The sequence below is a fragment of the Callorhinchus milii genome, unplaced genomic scaffold, assembly GCF_018977255.1.
Source record: "Callorhinchus milii isolate IMCB2004 unplaced genomic scaffold, IMCB_Cmil_1.0 Scaffold25, whole genome shotgun sequence".
Taxonomy (NCBI): Eukaryota; Metazoa; Chordata; class Chondrichthyes; order Chimaeriformes; family Callorhinchidae; genus Callorhinchus; species Callorhinchus milii.
The window spans coordinates 2,417,899-2,437,317 of NW_024704766.1; the positions used below are offsets into that span (position 1 = coordinate 2,417,899).

Here is a 19,419-nt window from a genome sequence, read left to right on the forward strand (position 1 = left end):
GTAAAGTGCAGTAAATCCCTTTCTATTCAAGGCACATATCCACATAATATAATTCCCTTGAACAAACCGTAAATGGCATTTAAACTTGAGTGAAGTTTACAATACTGTGAGGGAACAAGCTGGTAATATCATATAACGTGAGCTAGGATTGAAAACTTTAATGTAGCCTGAAGATGGCACCCTTCCCTTAAAATCTGTAACTACCTGGATAATAAGATCACAAGATTGGTTTGCATGAAGAAGGCCCAGAGGCCCATCTGATCTCATCCCTCCAGAACCCCCACGCATCCTACTGTTCCCCACCAACGCACTTTAAATGAGTCCAGTGTCCTGGCCTCCTACCACCTTTCCTGGCAACCTGTTTCAGTTGTTGATTACTATTTGCCCGTATTAACTTCGGGAAGCCATACAAAGTAGTATATCTAGGCTTTCAAAAGACGTTTGACAAAGTATTTCATGAAGGAGTCCTTCACACACTGGGTGACAAGGGCAAGACATTGACATTGAATCAGAATTGGTTGAAGGGTAGGCAGCAAAGTGTCTTTGGGAGGGGAACAATGTCAGAATGGAGAGAGGTATTAAGCAGAGGGCCTTGGGGTATCCCCTCCTATTCCTCGTATGAACCAATGACCTGGGATTCACAGACTCAGTGTAAAATAGTTATATTTGCAGAGGACATGAAGGTCGGAGAATGCTTGGAATCAGGAGGCAGTAAAGGTGCTACAAAGACAACTGGACAGAGTCTGCACATGGGCTGATAACTGGCAAATGAAGTTTAAAACTTTATAAACAAAAGTTGCTACAACAACAACAACTTGCGGCTTGTGAAGGGTGTCAATGTGGCTCATGGTCGCTTCAGCGGAAAGCATGTGCCTCGGGAAAACACCTGCTGACAATTTCCTTACAGAGAGACCTGTGAACGGCTATTTAAGCTCGTTACGTGTACGCAGTAAAGAAAAAAAATCAGATCGGGCTCAGTATAAATCTGGGTTCGACAACTCTGCTCTCTCTAGTGGATCAACTATTTCCTGAATAGTGTCTGGCTCACCGACCATAAAACAAGAAGGGAACAGCGGTTTGTGGGCTTGTTGACACACTGAGTCAGGAATCAGTCATTCACGACATTTAAAAGCTCAGTCTTTTGCACAGGGACATTCCCAGTTGAAGTCCCCCCATCGTACAATCTAATTTTTCTCACACACACTCCGCCGCAATACGGTGCCGAGTCGAATAATAATCCTTGCATTCTATATCATATTATAGCGCCCTAGAGCGTCTCAAAGCGCTTCACCAAGTTTCAGTAAAGTGGAGGGACCCAGCAGCCAAATTGCACATCCTCCATCCGTATCCCACAACAGCTCCCGGAAAGTGAATGACCAATTTTATCTGGACATCAGGAGAAACTCCTTCACTTTTTCCAATAGTACCATGAGATCTTAAAAAGGCACGTGGCATTTCAGTTAAACATTTCATTCTGATGATGATGTGCTTTTCCCCCAGCGCTGCGTTCAAATTTGAGTTCACAATCGTGGAGCTTGAATCCATTAGCTTCTGACCCAAAGTGGACTATGTTAACACTTTTTTTTCCTGATGTACATCATGCATGGCCACAGCCGCAGAATCAATTGCGACAATTAAATATGTGGGAAAGATGGAGAGATGGAATGGTTGGAAATATAGAAATCTAGCTGGACAAACAGGAGGAAAGCTTTCATTGGCAGGCTTGTTGCTTCAGCAGGTTAAACTCCGGCAGCAATCTACACACTCTGGGATCCATAAGCCTTGGCTCTTGCCAAACCGTAGCTAATACGCTCCAGAATTAGGTGGGGAGGGAGTAGGAGGTAGGGAGGGAGGCGAAACAGGGTCAAATGCAGTTTTCCCGATGACACGTTTAAACACTGAATTCTAATGAGACAAGTTGGATTCCGAGGATTCCAGCTCGTCTCATTCAGGAACGCTCATTAAATTGGTCTGGACGTTCATCTTGGGGAAGTTAATCACTAAACCACCCCAGGTTAATTATATAATCGTCACCCCCCCCCACCCCCACCCCTTCCACCATGTAATGCAGGAAGTCACTGCAAGAAGTCAATTTCCCCCAAAGAGATCAAAACATCCACTGTTTAGCCAGTAGGGCCAATGTCCTGCTCCATTACCATTTTTCTCCATTTCCACATAACTGATCTCTAGCCCCCAACGATACTTATTTTAGAATATAAAGTAAGAGTCACACGGACAATGGATTATCTGTCTCCTTCTTCTAACTCTTTTGCACAGTGGGTCTTATAAGATTGGACGGTCAAGTGGCTTAGGATACTTCCTAAGGGATACTCAGGGATCCGGCCTTCTGCCCAAACTGGTGAAGAAAGTCTGTTTAGTCGGACTTAAAAATGAGTAATGAGTAACTGTAATGACATTAGGCTTGAGGAAGTTGTTGAGCCTGGCAGCATAAAGACGCTGAATTATCGTAGATACAGTAAATAGAAGAGCGTATGTAAGCAGTTTTCAGTTCAAGTAAAATCAACATTAAGGGGAAAATTTGACATGAAAAGCAAAGCATCATAACCACATTCATAGCTCTTTGCCCTAATTGTTTTGGGAAGAGATGCTGCTAATATACGATTAATGTTTACATTAAGACTACATTCTACGTGGCTCTATTCATTCTACACTGATTCAGTGGTACAAAGAACACAGAAATATGTCATCATAAATGATCCCCCTCCACACCCCCAAAAAAACAGGGAATGTTTTTTTTAAAGCATGTGAATATGGACCATTTATTTAGGCTGTGCCACTGCTCAAACCTTTTGGGGGTTGGGGGAGGGTTTAAGAATCAGATTCAATGTGTACTTTACAAAATAGGAGCATGGGAAGACAAGGCAGCCATTCGACCCATCCACCAGCATTGCAGATCAGCGAACATCTCAATCCCATTTTGCGAAGGTCTTTGAGACGTCTCAAAGATGTGATAAGGCGCTATATCAAATGCAAGGATTAATTTTATTATTTTCTTAACTTTCCTCCATACCTCTTGATCCCCTTCCTTCCTAAATATCTTTCTCTCTCCCAAACATGCCAAATCGACCTTGCCTTTAAGGCATTTTGGGCAATGCCTCCCACATTTCTGAGTGAATAAGTATTTCACTTTTAACTAGCTAACATTAATCATTGGCATATACTTTTTTAAGTGCTTTGATTAACCATAAAGTACTGTGTACAATTCTTGTCGTTATGATACAAGTGGCCTCCTCGGACCTAGGGGCAGTGCAGGGAACAAAAACTTTGATTTATATAGTGCCGTTCATGTGGGGTAACTTAAATAGAGAAGTAAGCCAAGCAAATATTTCTTTACTCAGATGTAATTAAAGGCTGAAACATTCCATTGCCAGGAAAGGTAATTGCACTCATTTAATTAGCAGCTTGATATTGTTATGGGGCAGGAGGGTGGGTATTCTGGAGGGATGAGATCAGATGGGCCTTCATCCAAACCAATCGTGTGATTTTGTGACTATTTCTATTTGAGGAGAGTTAGCATTAATTTACATACAATTAATGCTAACTCTCCTAAGTAATTAATGTCTGGAACCCGATACCAAGAAATGTGCACGAGACCTGAACCCTAGTCGTATTTTTTTTAAAAAAACCTTGATGCTATAATAATATCATTGTAAACGTTGGTATTTTGGGGAAGACAAATGAATGTTTCTGGTAAATCCCATCCAATTTGGACATTGTTTATTGATGCTTATCAAGATTGATTGGAAGATAAAGAGACACCAGTCTCAATTGCAGATTCTTATCCCAGCCCAATGCACACTGCGACATCCCCAAGCCTGTCTTGCCAAACTGCCCTATCAGCTCAATAAGAAGGGCTGTGTGTCTGAGCTGTGGGTAGAAAATGGTGGCAACACTCTCACACTTTTCAGGTTGAGGTTTGGATACACTTTGGCGGTGAATTCCCACGTGTCAGACACCAGGACAACTCCACAAAAAAATAAATTGCAACGCGGAAAACAAAACCGCTGAATAAATTCTAAAGCCCCCTATCCAAGGTTGGCATAATCCTGGCAATGTAATAAGCCCGTTATTATCTGATGTGTGGAGTTAATGAACATTGACGTCGTAGAATGCAGTTCTGCTATACGAGAATCCAGATTGGTTTCTGTAAAAAGACCGTGTACTTCAGACAAAGTTAACTGCTGACCCTGAACTCGTGTATGTGGCTGGTATGTATCCTGTTGTGAGAAGAGTCTGCAATCCACACCAGTAATTAGAATAAATACAGAACAGAGAACCAAACTAAGGCTTGGACTCGATTTCGAAGTCACGTCAAGGGATGAGGCATAGAGATATTTGAGTGGTTTATACAGCAAAGTCTCACCTAAGCTGACGTTTTTCGTGTGTCAGCCTAGTCAAAGTGTTGAAAGGCATTTGACCATGGGCATATCACAGCTGAGCTCTGTCCCATATTTACCCAACCTTATCACAGATGCATACCAATTCTTTGTTTCCAGGAGGTATGAATGACTGGGGATGATGGGGACTGGAAACCTTTTCAACCCAGGGCACACCCAGTAAATTGGAGATAGATTAACAAGAGAGTCGGGGCATTGATTCAAAGCTGTGACTTGCAGGACCGTTGAGCAATGTCACATTCTGCAGTTGTAATGCAGTTACGTGGATAGAATATATAACCCCCCAAAAAAGGACTCAATGTTTACATACTTCTATCTATCCCTTGTACTTTAGGGTTTATTCAGTACGGTCATAGCGGTAATAATAATTCTTACATTTGATGTGTAATCCCGTCACACATAGTTTAATCGCATGGTTCATTCACAAAAAAAAAGTTGCTATTTGCCGTTTAATTGGTTCTGTTTATACATTTCATTCAAAAGGAAATGTATCAGATTTTGGGTTGTAATCTGTTGCCTACCTGGAGAGCAGGATAGCTTTAAAGGATTCCTTCTCACAATCACCAGGGGTGGCCAATACATATGAAGCAGTTGCCAATTATACACTGATTAAAAGGTAAATGACAAATGAGGTAAGGTTTGCGTGGCTAAATATGGCAATAGAAGAATGGACATAATGTACAAGCCAGCAGCATGGGGTGGGGAATGGATAGCAAGGAAATAAAATAGACGCACAAAAGAAAACACTGTTTTTTTTAAAAAAAAAGCAAATTAATAGCTATCCACTTAATTTGATCTGCATTTTACAGGAGGACCAAAAAAAAAAGGAGAGAGAGAGAGAGAGAGAGAGAGAAAAAGCAAACGTGAGCTGGCCTTACTTTTATCAGGTTTAGGTGGTCACACTGAAAAAAGAAACAGATAAATGCGAATAATAAAAATGAGAAAGCAAAGAGTTAGAAAGAAAAGAAATAGCTACAGTTCATGTGAGTCGCCTGCCTTTTGGTCATGTGCATTTTGCTTTGATTCACTTAATAAGTCTGAATACGACAATAACACTGAAAACGCTAGTATCTTTGAACCAAACTGTACACGTGCTGATTGAGGAAGCCCAAATAGCGGAACCTGTGCAAGTGGAAGACAACTTTACAATGTGCACTCGCTCAATATTGTCGGTGGAAATCCAACTGGTGGAACTATCGCTCAATGGGAAGGGATGTGGGTCCCACTCTTAGGCGAGCAGCTGGCAGAGATGCTCTCATAGATTCCATGCCCGGCTTTGCTGCCCACCAGGAAGCTCACAGGGAGGTTCCCTGGTACCCGCCAAACACCTAGTGGGGGCTCAAACATGTGCTTGTCGGATGTCAAGTGACCATCTAGTCACGATGGTCCTTGGGGGGGTGAGATAAGCTCCAAGATGACATGTTCGGCAAGCCAATGTCAGAATCGAGTCAGCCCTCACGTGACGATCTCTGTTGTCCAGTTTCTGAGCCGGGCAGGTCCGTAGTACTTCAGTGCCCTGCTGATTGCAACACAGCGAGCCTGGCACATCAGCAGGGCGTGGAAGGTCAGACAAGTCACTGAGGGCAGGGACTCTTCTCACTCAGTTACCATAAACCCTGCAAGTCAAAGCCCTAAACAGTCATGCGCTCCTCGCTGGACAAGCAACAGGAAAGCTTGCCAGACAGCGCTTTCAATGGCAAGGTATTTGAGTTTAGCTGGTTACACACCAGCAGTGTCCTCTTATCAACTTGGGACTAATACTCTCTGGCGTTAGGTAAGCAGGTTGCATCCCTCCAGGGAGAGAGAGTGCTCATCTCATTGGTGGTGACAAGTTAAGCCAAGAGTTGAGTTATCAGGAGTTTACAGTAGATCCCTTCTTTCAACCGATACGATTGCCTTTTATTAGTAATTCTACTCATCTTCCTTTCTCACATCTCAAGTTGGGACTTTGAACTCAGTCTAGGCTGACACTCAAAGCAGAGCTGGGCAGTTGAGGTGTTGTCCTTTGGTTGGGACATGACACTGAGGTCCAGTCTGACTGTTCAGGTGGACGTTAAAGATCCCAAAGCACTATTCAAACAGAGAAGGGATTTCTCCCCACAAACCTAAACCCATCTGGGTTTCACCTACAAAATATGCAATCAATTCACTTTACAGTATATTCTGTGAAGCGCTTTGAGACGTCTCAAAGACGTGATAAGACGCTGTATCAAATGCAAGGATTATTATTATTACCCGCACTTTTGTCACTTCCAATGCAACTCCCTAACAATCTATCACAAGGTTTAAATTGCCCAGAACTCTGCAGCCCTTTTGCTTTCCCAGACCTTTCACATACTCTGCGAGTCCACCATTCTCACTGCTTTCCAAGGTCAGAACAAAGACTTAGATCTTGGTTCTGACCTTCAAATGCCTCCATGATCATTCCTCACTCTACCTCTGATCTCCTTCGGTTCGATTCCCTCGATTGAAGTGATGACTCGGATTTGCTGTGTATCCCCTGCCACACAATTGGTGAGCAAGCTTTCATCTTCTTTGACCTTTCTCTCTAGAAGTCTCTCTTTAAGTCTCTCCACCTCACAATGCTCCCGCTCGGTTTTCAAAGATCCTTAACCTTCCGACCCCATGTAAAAGACGCTATTATAAGTGGAAAACATTATTGTTGTTGGTTTCCGCAGTATTTTAGAAAACAAAAGCGACTGCAGTGTCAGAATATATACTGTCAATTCCAGGTCCTAACCTGATTGATAAGCAAAGTGATTAATGCTATATCACAGCTGTACATGGCAACACTGGAACTCACCACTCATTACCCAGGAAAAGACTCAACTGGAATAGAAGACTACACAAAAGAGTATTTTATACACTGTATGGAGACATAAATGATAGATGGAAATGAATTCAAGGATATAATTTCACCTCAAATTTCAGATAATGCTTGAAAAACTACTTAAATAGCATGGATTGAATCCCTCAGTTAAGTCACTACCTGGAATTACTGTCTAGTACTTTGCACAGTGTCATTTTTTTACTTGAATTCATTATACTCAACATAAACACTATTGGAACATTGGGTCAGAACTTCCAAATGGTGACTCGGGTTCCTGGAAACTTTATACAAAATCACCAACAAGATATGGTGACAGTTCACCCCAATCATCCCTAGTTACATCTGTTGACGACCAGGGCAGGTACTGAGGGAAAGAAAAAAGACCAGGGAAGATTAAACATAAATCATATAGTAAACTAGTGAGAATACTGTTCTGTATATTTTTAGTAGACCGTGCTGACACGAGCAGTGAACAGTTTACACAGGTGCACTTTAGACTTATTCACTAAAATCTCACTGGTGTATGAAATTCGCAGATTGTCCGATTCGACACACAGCAGCATCGTCAGTCCAAACCTATGCCCGGAGAGAACATTATGAAGTGACGTACGTACGCTGGGTAGAAGTGGTGATGGCTGAAACTCTGTCACTCGTGGTGTTGGTGTTCGAGAAGATTAATCACACCGGAAGCATCTCAATAATGGATTGCCTTTGGTTTAATTTTTCCAATAATAAATAAAACTAGCAAGAACACGGTCAAATCATCGTGAAAGTGTACTCGCTTTACAAATACCCCCAACTTTGGATGCTACTACGGAGTATGGAGATTCAAAAGCCCCCGTAGCATTTTTAAAAGAATTGTTTGAAGTTTTTTGTACATTTTACTGTATTTCTGTACTTATTGCATTGTTATCTGTAGGAGAGGCACACTGAAAGGCATCAGGACAGAAACACAATTCAACAAATCAAATTTGAAGGTATCAATCCTCAAGTCTCTCTGAGTTTAGGTGGTAATTACCTTAGATTTGCAGCCTGCCTGAGTTGACTTTAATGCCTAAAGTACCGTTCTTGCATACCTCAGGGTACGTTAGTCCTTAGAGCTCTCAGTACATAAGAGATGAAATACGACCCATAGACTGAGTATTTTGGCTGATTGATGGGTGATAGTTAACAGTACAGAGAATGGACACACTGAGAAACACGTACTTTAGTTACTTAAATGTAAGGCACATTTATGTACTTTAAAAATTAGGCTGTGCCTTAGAATTGACAGCATCTTAGAATTGCAGGAAAGTTTTACTCCCCCTTCCTCATGCCCCCCCCCCCACCCTCCTTCCCCGAAACCCACCAAAATCAATCTGCGCCTTAGATTTGAGAAAATATGGTATTTTATTAGAAAACAGAAATGAAAATGCTTACTTTTGAAAGTCGCTTGTGAGACTAGCAGAGACAGAGCATGCACGGAGAGAAGAAATCACAACATAAAACTGGTTGAAATTATGTTCAGAAGCAAAAAACAACACTCAGAATTGTTTTCAAAACTAAAGTGCCAGTGGTTTAATAATGTTAAAAGAAACAGCACTGATGTACACTATCCACTTGCGATCAAGGCAGGTGTTAAGCTACGCTTTTGTAGGGCCAGTACATCATATTCGTGCAAAATGGACCCAATCCTTGCAAAACTGATTGCTATCCATACATAAAATTGATAAAACATATCCTGACACATAAATAAAATATCCTGACTAAACCATTCTTCCCTCTGTGTTATTGCATACTACAAACTGTTAGAGATTGTATTTGTGCCAATGTGGCTTTTTCCTGCAGTGTCTGTGGGTGCAATTTTTTAGTGTGTGTCTGTGTGTGCGCACAAGAGAGAGGGAGAGAGAGACAGTATAGTCATGTGCCAACAAAAGTGCAGAAACCTTTGCCAATTCATCTTTTTTTTCGCCCATCAATTAGACTTTTTTTAAAAAAATAAACAATTTAAAAGAATACATCAATCGAGATAGGAGAGAAGTGTTCCCTTAATTCACCTTCCCTATCTAGCACTGTTCCTGGGTGAGTCGGGATGTTTTTACCCAAATATTATCCACATTAATTGCAGATAGAGAGTAAAGCCTGTAGAACATCCCATCTGAGCAGTAACCGAGTTTAAATTTGAGGACAAAATAGGCAAAAGGCTTGTTTACAAGAGCTCAGCATTAATGTACACGTAAACCCGATAGGAGTTCCGTTAATTTACATAGTTAAGATCCATCCCAGTTGGATCAATTATCAATCCCACGATGTAACAGTATCTCTAAGGCAACATCTCACTTATACAGTGCAAAGGTTCAGGGGCAAGTGATATGTTGAGCTGAGTGTCTGTCCATTCTGCATTGTGACATGAAGCAGATAAGGCGCGAAGCAAACCAGACCTGCTAAGGAGATCGTGCCAGTACTAGTGCGCAATTTGTCCTGCTTCGCCCCACAAAATACTCAGTCGCTCCACTTTACAGTACATCCTGTGAAGCGCTTTGAGACGTCTCAACGACGTGATGAGGCGCCGGATCAAACGCAAGCTTTCTTTTTACAACTAAGCAGGCCAGGCATCAGGAAAACGGTTTGCTAACTGAGCATTCCTTTGGAGCCACACACAAAAAAAAAAACGTGGCCTTTCACATCACGGGTTTGTAAAATGTCTAATTACTTCAGTTATGTTCGTTCAAAGTATTGAGCGTGCCTTTCCTCAGAATGACTACTAAGAAAACTCCTAGCAGCCCCTCAAGGGAACAGACCAACTGGTTATGCAACGACCCTACAGCCCAGCCATACAGGATCCCTATCAAGTGTCCCGATTCTCCTCCTCACCAGCCTCCGCTCACCTTGTTGTTCTTGCTGCTTCGGCCAGACTGGGAGGAGTAGCTCCGTTGGATGCCCTGCTCGGGTGTCGAAGGAGACTTGTCTGAAGAATGGTCGGAGCCCTTCTCCACCATGTTCTCACCCTCTAGGTTCTGAGGGGTAGGGGATCGTGAACGTTTCCGCAGGATGGGCGAGCAGGCTGGAGTGCTCCGGGCAGAATTACTTGCAGTGCTGGTGAGAAAGGAAGGGGGAGATGGATGACAAAGCCTCTCGAGTGCATTATTTTCTTAAAAGACATCAAAGCAATCCCCTGGCATTAGGTCTCAAGGGGAATATGGCAACTTAAACACTAAGCAGCAGTGTACAGTTCCTTCCGTTCTTCATCTCAGCGTACAAACAAGTTTCTTTTCAAGTTTTTCTATTTCCCCCCCACAACGTTTCATTTCCAACCAGCATTTATGTTGGGAGTAGGGATTCTTCCCTCTTTAACCTTTAAGGTTCCGTTCTGGCTCAGTGAGGTGCATTCGTGAATAGTGATGCTGTCAGTGGCTGCAGTGAGGAGGTGCTGAGGGGAGACAGGCAAGGCAGGTCTTGCCAGCATTCAACTGGAGGAAATTAGCTCTCATCCAGGACTTAATGCTCTGACAGACATTCTGTCAGGACAGCAGTGGGTCCTGGAGTCGAGGGTGGAGGCAGAGAGATGTAAAGTTGGGCGTCATCCGCACACATCTGGAAGTGAAACCTGCGGATGATATGACTGAGCGGGAGCTAAAGAGAGGATTAAAGAGAGGATCGAGGAAAGACCTGAGGAAGGCTGCTCGTGACGGTGCGAGGGCAGGAGGGCAAGCCGTTAGCGGTCACAAAATGGAGCCCTTCGAGACACAGAAGCCGCGAGTGAGTAGACTCCGCAGTGACCAACACGGTGTTCGGTCCGGATTAACCGGTATATTTAAAACGAATAAGAACACAAATGAATTGGGGCTGGGACGATCTGTCCAATTCACTCAGCGTCTGGGCTTAACTATTGCCCATGTATAGATGGTTTATAATAATAATAATCCTTGCATTTGATACAGCGCCTTATCACGTCTTCGAGACGTCTCTAAGCGCTTCACAGAATACACTGTAAAGTGAACTGACTGTATATTTTGTGGTTGGATTTTCCACTGCAGAAAAACAAAATGTATGGCCCTGTTCGTGCTACAAGCCACAACACACATTCTCAATGAAAATATACAGTCTAATGCATCCTTAATTGTGAAACTGCTCTGAAATTGCCTGTGATCCATTGTGGATCTTCCACATCACATCACAGCCCAGCCATCTGCCGTTTGAAGCTTGATGCCACATTAAAATTATTTTTGCTAATAAATTCCCTCAGGAAATGTTTGTTTCTTTTTTTTTAAAAAAAAAACTGGGCACATTTGGAAATTGCCTCGAAGTCTAAATTTGGTTTACTCAAAACAGGTCAGAGCCCCTCTCACCTATATGACGGTGGAATCCTGACACGCACTTGAACATTTTAATTGGCAACATCCAACACAGCATCAGCTCAAGCTCCATAAAGAGCGAGGGCATAAAGTAGGACATTGGTGGCTGATGCAGCTTTTCTTTCCCACTCATCGTCTTCGGGAGGAGGGGGAGGGAGGAGGAGGAGAGTAAGTGCCTGACGTCATTTTACAGTGAGTAAGCAGAACACTCACGTGGTCCCAGCCTTCTACCAGCAACACAACTGCTATTGCGTCGCAATATCCTCTCCAGTGAAGTTTCTCCCCTCCTCCCTCCCTCCTCCCTCCCGCCCACCCACCCACTGACCCTTCTGCATTCCTCTGGAGACCGGATAAATTACAATTCAACGCATTTCCAGCTCCTCGGAAAGTACCGCACTCCAGCGGACCTGAGTTTTTGGGGTTCTGGTTCTAACGGCGAGAGGAAACACCATTCCATTGGCTGAGACTGCTCTACCGCCAGATCCCAAAATGGCAGCTCTTTGAAATCATTCACCTAAGTTTTCTCCCCCCCCCGCACCCCTTTTAAAATATCCCCAGTTGATTTTGTAGCTATATTATTCTCGGCTCGTGCATTGCGCATTCTCACAACCAGATATTCATCTTTTCCAAAGGTAATAATAATAATAATAATAATCCTTGCATTTGATTTAGCGGCTGATCACATCTTCAAGACGCCACAAAGCGCATCACAGAATATACTGTAAACTGTAGTGACTGTATTCTGTGGGCGAAACGTGGCAACCAATTGCTTAGGTACAGTGAACTCCTGATACATTGCCACTCCAATGGAAGGGGTGACTGCGAAGGCATGCGTCCTCCGGGCTCACTAGGGGGGGTGCCATGGTCAGGAGTACCTACACCAACACATCGCAGAGCGAGCAATTGTCAGTGTGACAGAGCAGCCTCAACCCCCCACAAGTGTCAATTTATTTGTTAAAAATATCTTAAGTACGGAACAAGCTTATGTGTCTATAAGTCCCATTTCCTATCGCTTTGCGCTCAATTTGCCTGGAACACAACACAACTGCAGTTTCCACATGACAAAATGTGGCAGACAGTCAGATATTACTCAATCGTCCTACAAATACACAAGTCAAGGCGAGTATAACCAACTTGCCGTTCTGTCATCCTAGCAGCACAAATTACATGTGCGCAGCGCCTTTCACGTCAGGAGGGGCTTCCCATCAAACTATTAAGGGCGTTATTTGGATCTACCTTCCCGAAACCTGGGAGCACAAGAGGAATTCTTTCCGACCTCAAGCCTTGCTGGCGAGCAGTTGATTTATACCCGTGCCGTGTAGGGTCTGTGCTGAGTAGAAGTTCATAGAGTGTTACAGCACAGAAGGCAGCCATTCAGCACCCAGTGCCTGTACTAACGCACTCAAAGAGCTGTTTGTTTAATACTATTCCATTCCTCTGCTCCTTCCAAACCCTTTCCTATTTCTCGGTGTCCCAAGTTATTTGTCCAATCGATTTTCGAAAGCTAATATGGGTCCTGCTTCAATGATAACAACCGTAATCCTTGACATTTGATGCAGCGCCTCATGGCGTCTTCGAGACGTCCCAAAGCTGCTTCACGGGATACACCGCAAAGTGGATCCGGCTGTACGTTTTCTGGGCGAAATGTTAACTGGCCAAACGGGGCACCAAGTATTTTAACCTCGGAGTTTCAAGTTAAAATCCTGGACTCGCACAGAATTCAGTAAAATATAATTACCTTTGTTTGGCTGTAAAATACCTAGCGGAGGAGGAGTGGCGGCGGTGTTTCCTCCCTCCCATTGCCGTTCCCATTGGACGGGAAGGGGACCAATTAGCGGCGGGGCTGAGGTGATTGACAACAACAAGAACAACAACAACAACAACACATTACATTTACACGGCGCCTTTCACGTCGGGAGGACGTCCCAAGGCGCTGGGGGTTTGGACTCGAGCGAGCAGGGGGTTGGGATCAGGAGGGGCGGAGGGCAGGGGAGGGGAGGGACAGGACAGCGCCTTGGGAACGGATGAGCCCGCCACCCATTTACAAACGGCTCCGGTCGTCAATCAATTGCAATTTGACTCCGCCTGTTCCCCCGCTGTCCCCCCACCCACCCACCCACCTCGCTGATTGAGCATCACCTGATCACGTAGGGAGGGAATGGGATCCTTCACCCCCTGTGCAATTAACGGCTGCAATATCAGAAGCCCCCCCCCATGCGCAGAACAAGACCAGTCATCATGGCATCAGGCAATGCAGATACTCCAGCTAAACCCAAATTACGTTTAGATTCTATTGCGGTTGTTATGAAACCCTTCCGGCTGTACAGTATATGTTCACTGCACCCGAGGCACAATACTGTGCAGCATTGTATATGGAAAGAATGGGCTCCTACAGCTTTAGTAGGCATGGGGTTAAACATGGTATAGGATCCTTGCTTTAAGAAGAAGATGCTGCCAATGTCACAGTTACGGAGGCAGAGAACAAAAATAAAAAGAGAGGAGCGACTAAAAATTTCATCCGGTCCGGATGGGAAGCATCCTAGATTACCGAGGGTGGAAATAGTGGAGGTTCTGGCCAATCCTCCTTGGATATAGGAGTGGTGCCAGAGGACTGGAGGGTTGCAAATGTTACACCCCTGTTCAAAAAAAAAAGGGGAGAGGGATAAACCCGGTCACTACAGGTCAGTCAGCCTAATGTCAGTCGTGGGGAAACCACTAGAGACCATAACCATGGACAAAATAAATTTTCATGGGTTAATAGATGACAGCCAGCACGGATCTGGTGAAGGCAAATCGGGAGTGACAAACATGATTGAGATCTTCGATGAAATAACAGAGAGGGTTAATAAAGCTAATGTGGTTGATGTTGGTGTGTATGGACGTTCAAAAGGCGTTTGATAAAGTGCCACATAATAGACTTGTTAGCAAAATTGAAGCCCATGGGATTAAAGGGAACAGTGGCAGCACAGATATGAAATTGGCTGGGAGACAGAAAGCAAGAGAATTATGGTGAACATGTGTTTTTCAGGTTGGAGGGAAGTATACAGTGGTGTCCCCCAGGGATCGGTATTAGGACCACTGCTCTTTTTGACATGCAGTGGAAGCCGGATAAGCCTGCAAACGCTTGTGGTTGGATGAGCCCTCCACCCATTTACAAGTGTCTCAACTGTCAATCTCCACTCGTACTTCCCGGTTACTCTGCCCCCCCCCCCCACCGATTGACAGCCCAACTTAACCCGATTGTCATCCGAATTAACAGGCATATTTACGGCAGGTCAGAATACAAATGAATCAGGGCCGGGCCTTTTGTTCAATTTTCCCTACTGTTTACTACTAATAATAATCCTCGCATTCGATACAGCGCTTTAATCTCGTCTTCGAGATGTCTCACAGCGCTTCACAGAATATACTGTAAAAGGAATGACTGTATATTTTGTGGGCGAAACGCGACAGCCAATTGCGCACAGCAGCGTCCCCACAAACAGCCGTGGATTGAAGTGACCAATGTTATTATTATTATTGTTTTGAAGGAATTATTATTCCTGGAAAAGCGATCCGCCAATTGACTAACAAGCAGGTTCCTACTTACTGCTGGGTAAACAGAGGCGTGTGGGGTAAGGAAACTTGGCCAACATTTCACCCCGCCCGGGAATCCAACCCAGGTTTCTCGCTTGCGAGGCGAGTGCTGTAACCCTAAGCTACAGGGCTCCATCACTACCTTAATCACCTGGACTTGGGTGTAGGGAGCACAATTTTAAAGTTCACAGATGACGCAAAACTTGGAAACGTAGTAAACAGTGAGGAGGACTGTAGCAGACAGCAGGAGGACATGGACAGATCGATAAAATGGGCAGACACATGGCAGATGAAATTTAATGCAGTGAAAGTGTGAAATGATGAATTTTGGGAGGAAGAATGAGGAGAGGCAATATAAGATAAATGGTATAATTTTAAAGGCGGTGCAGGAACAGGGAGACCTGGGGGTTCACCTACACAAATCTTTGAAGGTGGCAATGGACTGGTTGATAAAGTTGTTTAAAAAAAAAACATGTGGGATCCTTGGCTTTATAAATAGAGGCATAGAGTACAAAAGCAAAGAAGTTATGCTAAACTTTTATAAATCACTGGTTAGGCATCAGCTGGAGCATTGTGTCCAATTCTGGGCACCACACTATAGAAAGGATGTCAAGGCCTTGGAGAGGATGCAAAGCAGATTTACCAAAATGCAGTGAAATGGAAATCAAGCTTATAATAATACTAATCCTTGCATTTCATATCACGCCTTATCACGTCTTTGAGACGTCTCAAAGTGCTTCACAGAATATACTGTAAAGTGTAGTGATTGNTTTTTTTGTGGCCGAAATGCGGCAGGCAATTGGGCACAGCAGCGTCCCACAAACAGTCGTGACTTGAGTGAACGAATTTTGATTTTTTGGAGGGATTATTACCCCCGGAAAGCGATCCGACAATTGACAACCAAGCGGGTTCCTACTTACTGCAAGGTAAACATAGGCGTGTGTGTGCAGTAAGGAAACTGGCCTAAGGTTTCACCCCACCCCACCTCCCCTACATAGAGAGCTCACTACTAAAAGTATGAGCCCAATATAAAACTCCCTTTTCTTTTCACACTAAACTGCTTCAGCCAATTCAGAAGAAACGGCAATGCAAATATGAAATTCTCCATTTCCAATGCAAGGATTATTATTATTAATAATCAGTTAGTGCAGATATGTAGTAGAATAACAGTACAAAGGTTAGATCTGTTCAAAAATGGAAGACAAAGTATGCTACTCTATCTATGTTGGTTAATCTACCCAGAAGGTTAAGTAAATCTCAATTTAATTCACATTTTTAGGCTGACAGTTAATAACTTCAGCAATAATTTTTTTGTGGAGGGAGCACAGAATTAAATTCTAAATGAACTCCTGAGGACAACAAGTCAAGTGTGATAATACTGTATTTGGACGCATAAATTTCCCCTACGCATAAATTTAAGAAACTGCAAAGCAGTCATTCACTTGTGTGGTTCTCAAGAGCTGTCTCTGCATGAACACTTCTGAGACGGGAACAAAACAGTCAGGAAAAGACTCACTGAGAAGAAATTATATAAAGAATTAAATTGATAAATATGTCACTGTTCAAGATCATACGAAACAGTTCCCCTCATTTAGAATATATGGGTCCGTTTACAGTGCAAGTGATTTGAATACAACGCATTTCTCGTGTATATAGCACAGTGATGGCAACTGTGAATATTATAAGTCCTCCATCACTTCCATCCTTATTTCGTTCCACTGGCTCTCGATCCACCAACGAATTCAATTCAAAATTCTTGTCCTCATTTTCAAATCCTTCCATGCCTCGTTGCACCCTACCTCCGCAACCTCCTGGAACCTTAAGTGTCCCAGTTACTCCCTCCGCTCAGCAAACGGCTGGGTTCATTCTCCATCCCACCGCTGGTGAGCAAACCTTCGGCCACTCAAGTCCCACTCCATCCCAGAGTCTCCTCTGCCTTACCTCCTCCGTCAACGCCTTCAAAAATACATCCTAAGATCCATCTCTTCAACCACGCTCTCAGCCACTTCCCCCCTCCCCCCCCACTCCGCCCAATCAGTGGGTGTGAAGAACTTTGAGGCGTCGACGGACACTGGATGAACATGAATTGTTATTGAATCTTATCACTCAAGACCACTCGGCACCTCCACCTGCAAACCCCACCCCCCCACAGCACTATGCTAGTTCAAAACCTCGTGTGGGGCTTGAACCCACAACAGCAACTTACATCTGTATAGCGCCTTTCACGTCGAGAGGAATGACCCAAAGCGCTGGACAGTCATGGATTTGGACCCGACTGTCGATCCAATCCTCAACCACAACTGCTTGTGGGGACACTGCTGTGCGCAATCGGCTGCCACGTTTCGCCCACAAAAATATAGTCACTTCACTTTACAATATATTCTGTGAAGCGCCTTGAGACGTCTCAACGACATGATAAGGCAACTATATCAAATGCAAGGATTATTATATTATTTATAACCTTCTGAATGCGAGGTTAGGGTCCTATTAACTGAACCCGGCAGGTACACATTAATAATAATAATAATCCTTGCATTTGATGTAGCACCTTGTTTTACTCTGAAGTATAGTGACTGTGTATTTGTAAGTGAACGTAGCAGCCGATTTGCACACCATAATCGCAGGACACGATTCAAAGAGAAGCGAGCGCGTACTGGTGTCTTGGGACAATAATGCCCCACATCCCTCCCCCATCCCAATTAAAATGTGGTCATTCATGTTATGGGTGTGGAACACTGCTGTGCGTAAATTGGCTGCCGTGTTTTCTTACAGAATCACCACACCTTACGGGGTGGGGGGGGTGGGGGAAAACCTCTGTGAAAGCGCTTCGAGACGTCGATGCGATAAAAAAAACTGCATCGAATGTTACGCATTATCATCATCGACTGTTTGTTTACCGGTAGGAACGCGTCACAACAAAGCATCCGTGTAAATTAAGGACAATCTAGCAAAGGCGTGTGGAAGTCTCGAGAGGTTAAGGCGGCAGTGGAGAATTCTAAGAAGGACAGGAAGCGATTTCCTACATGTATCAAGCAAGAGTGAACAAGCACGTATAACAATGACGTGCTGAACACAGGCGCTATTTTATCTCTCAGGATTAAACATTGTGCCGCACACTCAAAGAGAGTGAACACGGACAATCACTGACAGTCCCCGGAGAGTGCACTTGGACAATCACTGACAGTCCCTTCCACCCACAATGACGCATTCAGAAATCCATTTTTGAATAGGATGGATATTTCATTTGAAAACGTGAAGGCAAATAAATCATTCATTAAATCATTGTGTGTGTGGGGGGGGTGTGGGGGAGAGGGGGAAGGGAGGGGGTGGGGGGGCGAGGGGATGGGGGAAGGAGGAAGGAAAGAGAATAAAGCAAATTATATAACAGCCTCAAGATGACAAATTCTTTTATCTCGCCTCCCTTTTTAAAGACCTCAGCATTAAATTGCCTTGATGGGGGGGGAGAGGCCGGGCAAAGAAAAGAGCAATGATTGCATTGACATCACCAACAATTCGCACAACCCTCACGTCTGTTGCCTTTCAACAACAATACTAGAATCATTTTCCCAGCTGCTTGCTCTTGCTCACGCAGAAAGCTAAAGGCATAATAAAACATGGAATGGCTAAACGACAGAACTAACCTGGAAGCCATGAAGGACTGTACCACATTGATAAGCACCTACAGCTTCATTCATACATTCAGGGGTCTGTGAGGAGGAGGAGGAGGGAGGGGTACTCACCTCCACTACCATCTCAAGACCTGGAATAAAGCTGTCACAGCTTGTCTGAATAGAAGTGGCTGGATCTCGGGCAGCTGTGTCTGATTAGCTTCAAGCATTGCTATAGTGTGTGGCTTTTCAGTGCTGTTCCTCCCTTCCTCCCTCACTCACTCCCTCACTCACTTCCCTCCCTCCCTCACAATCCCACACACAGGTTCGCACAGTTCCGCGAAACGCTGCCTGTTTGGTGCAATCCGCCCGTCGTTGAATTATTTATGTTCCTCATGAATGGAGGTGACATCATTCGGTTCGGATTAATTTACATCCCCTCTCGCTGGTTTGGTTGGGCTTGGCGTCCGGATCCCTGTCTGCTCAGCCAATCTGCCTCATCACTGGCAAAGCTGCAAAGCCTTCAGCAGCCAATCTATCCCATTACTGATAGTACTGCAAGACCGCCCTTCCCTGCCTTTAACCATGGCTGCTCCGAGGAGAGCAGCACAATACAGTTTCTGGAAATTTCCGATGGAAAAATCTATTTCTGC

General features: G+C 44.1%; 1 protein-coding gene across 4 annotated transcripts in view; it reads right to left on the reverse strand.

Annotated features, from left to right (window-relative positions):
• Positions 1-19,419, reverse strand: part of gramd1ba (GRAM domain containing 1Ba) — an 81,803-nt gene that overhangs the window by 30,799 nt on the left and 31,585 nt on the right. For 2 of the 4 annotated variants that reach the window (XM_007896061.2, XM_007896060.2), the window contains exon 4: positions 10,116-10,323. In XM_007896061.2, coding sequence (XP_007894252.2) covers positions 10,116-10,323 — 208 coding nt within the window. Of the gene's footprint in view, positions 1-10,115; positions 10,324-18,799; positions 18,847-18,898; positions 19,061-19,419 lie in introns of those variants that run through there. The other 2 variants (XM_007896069.2, XM_007896067.2) reach the window with 2 other exon arrangements.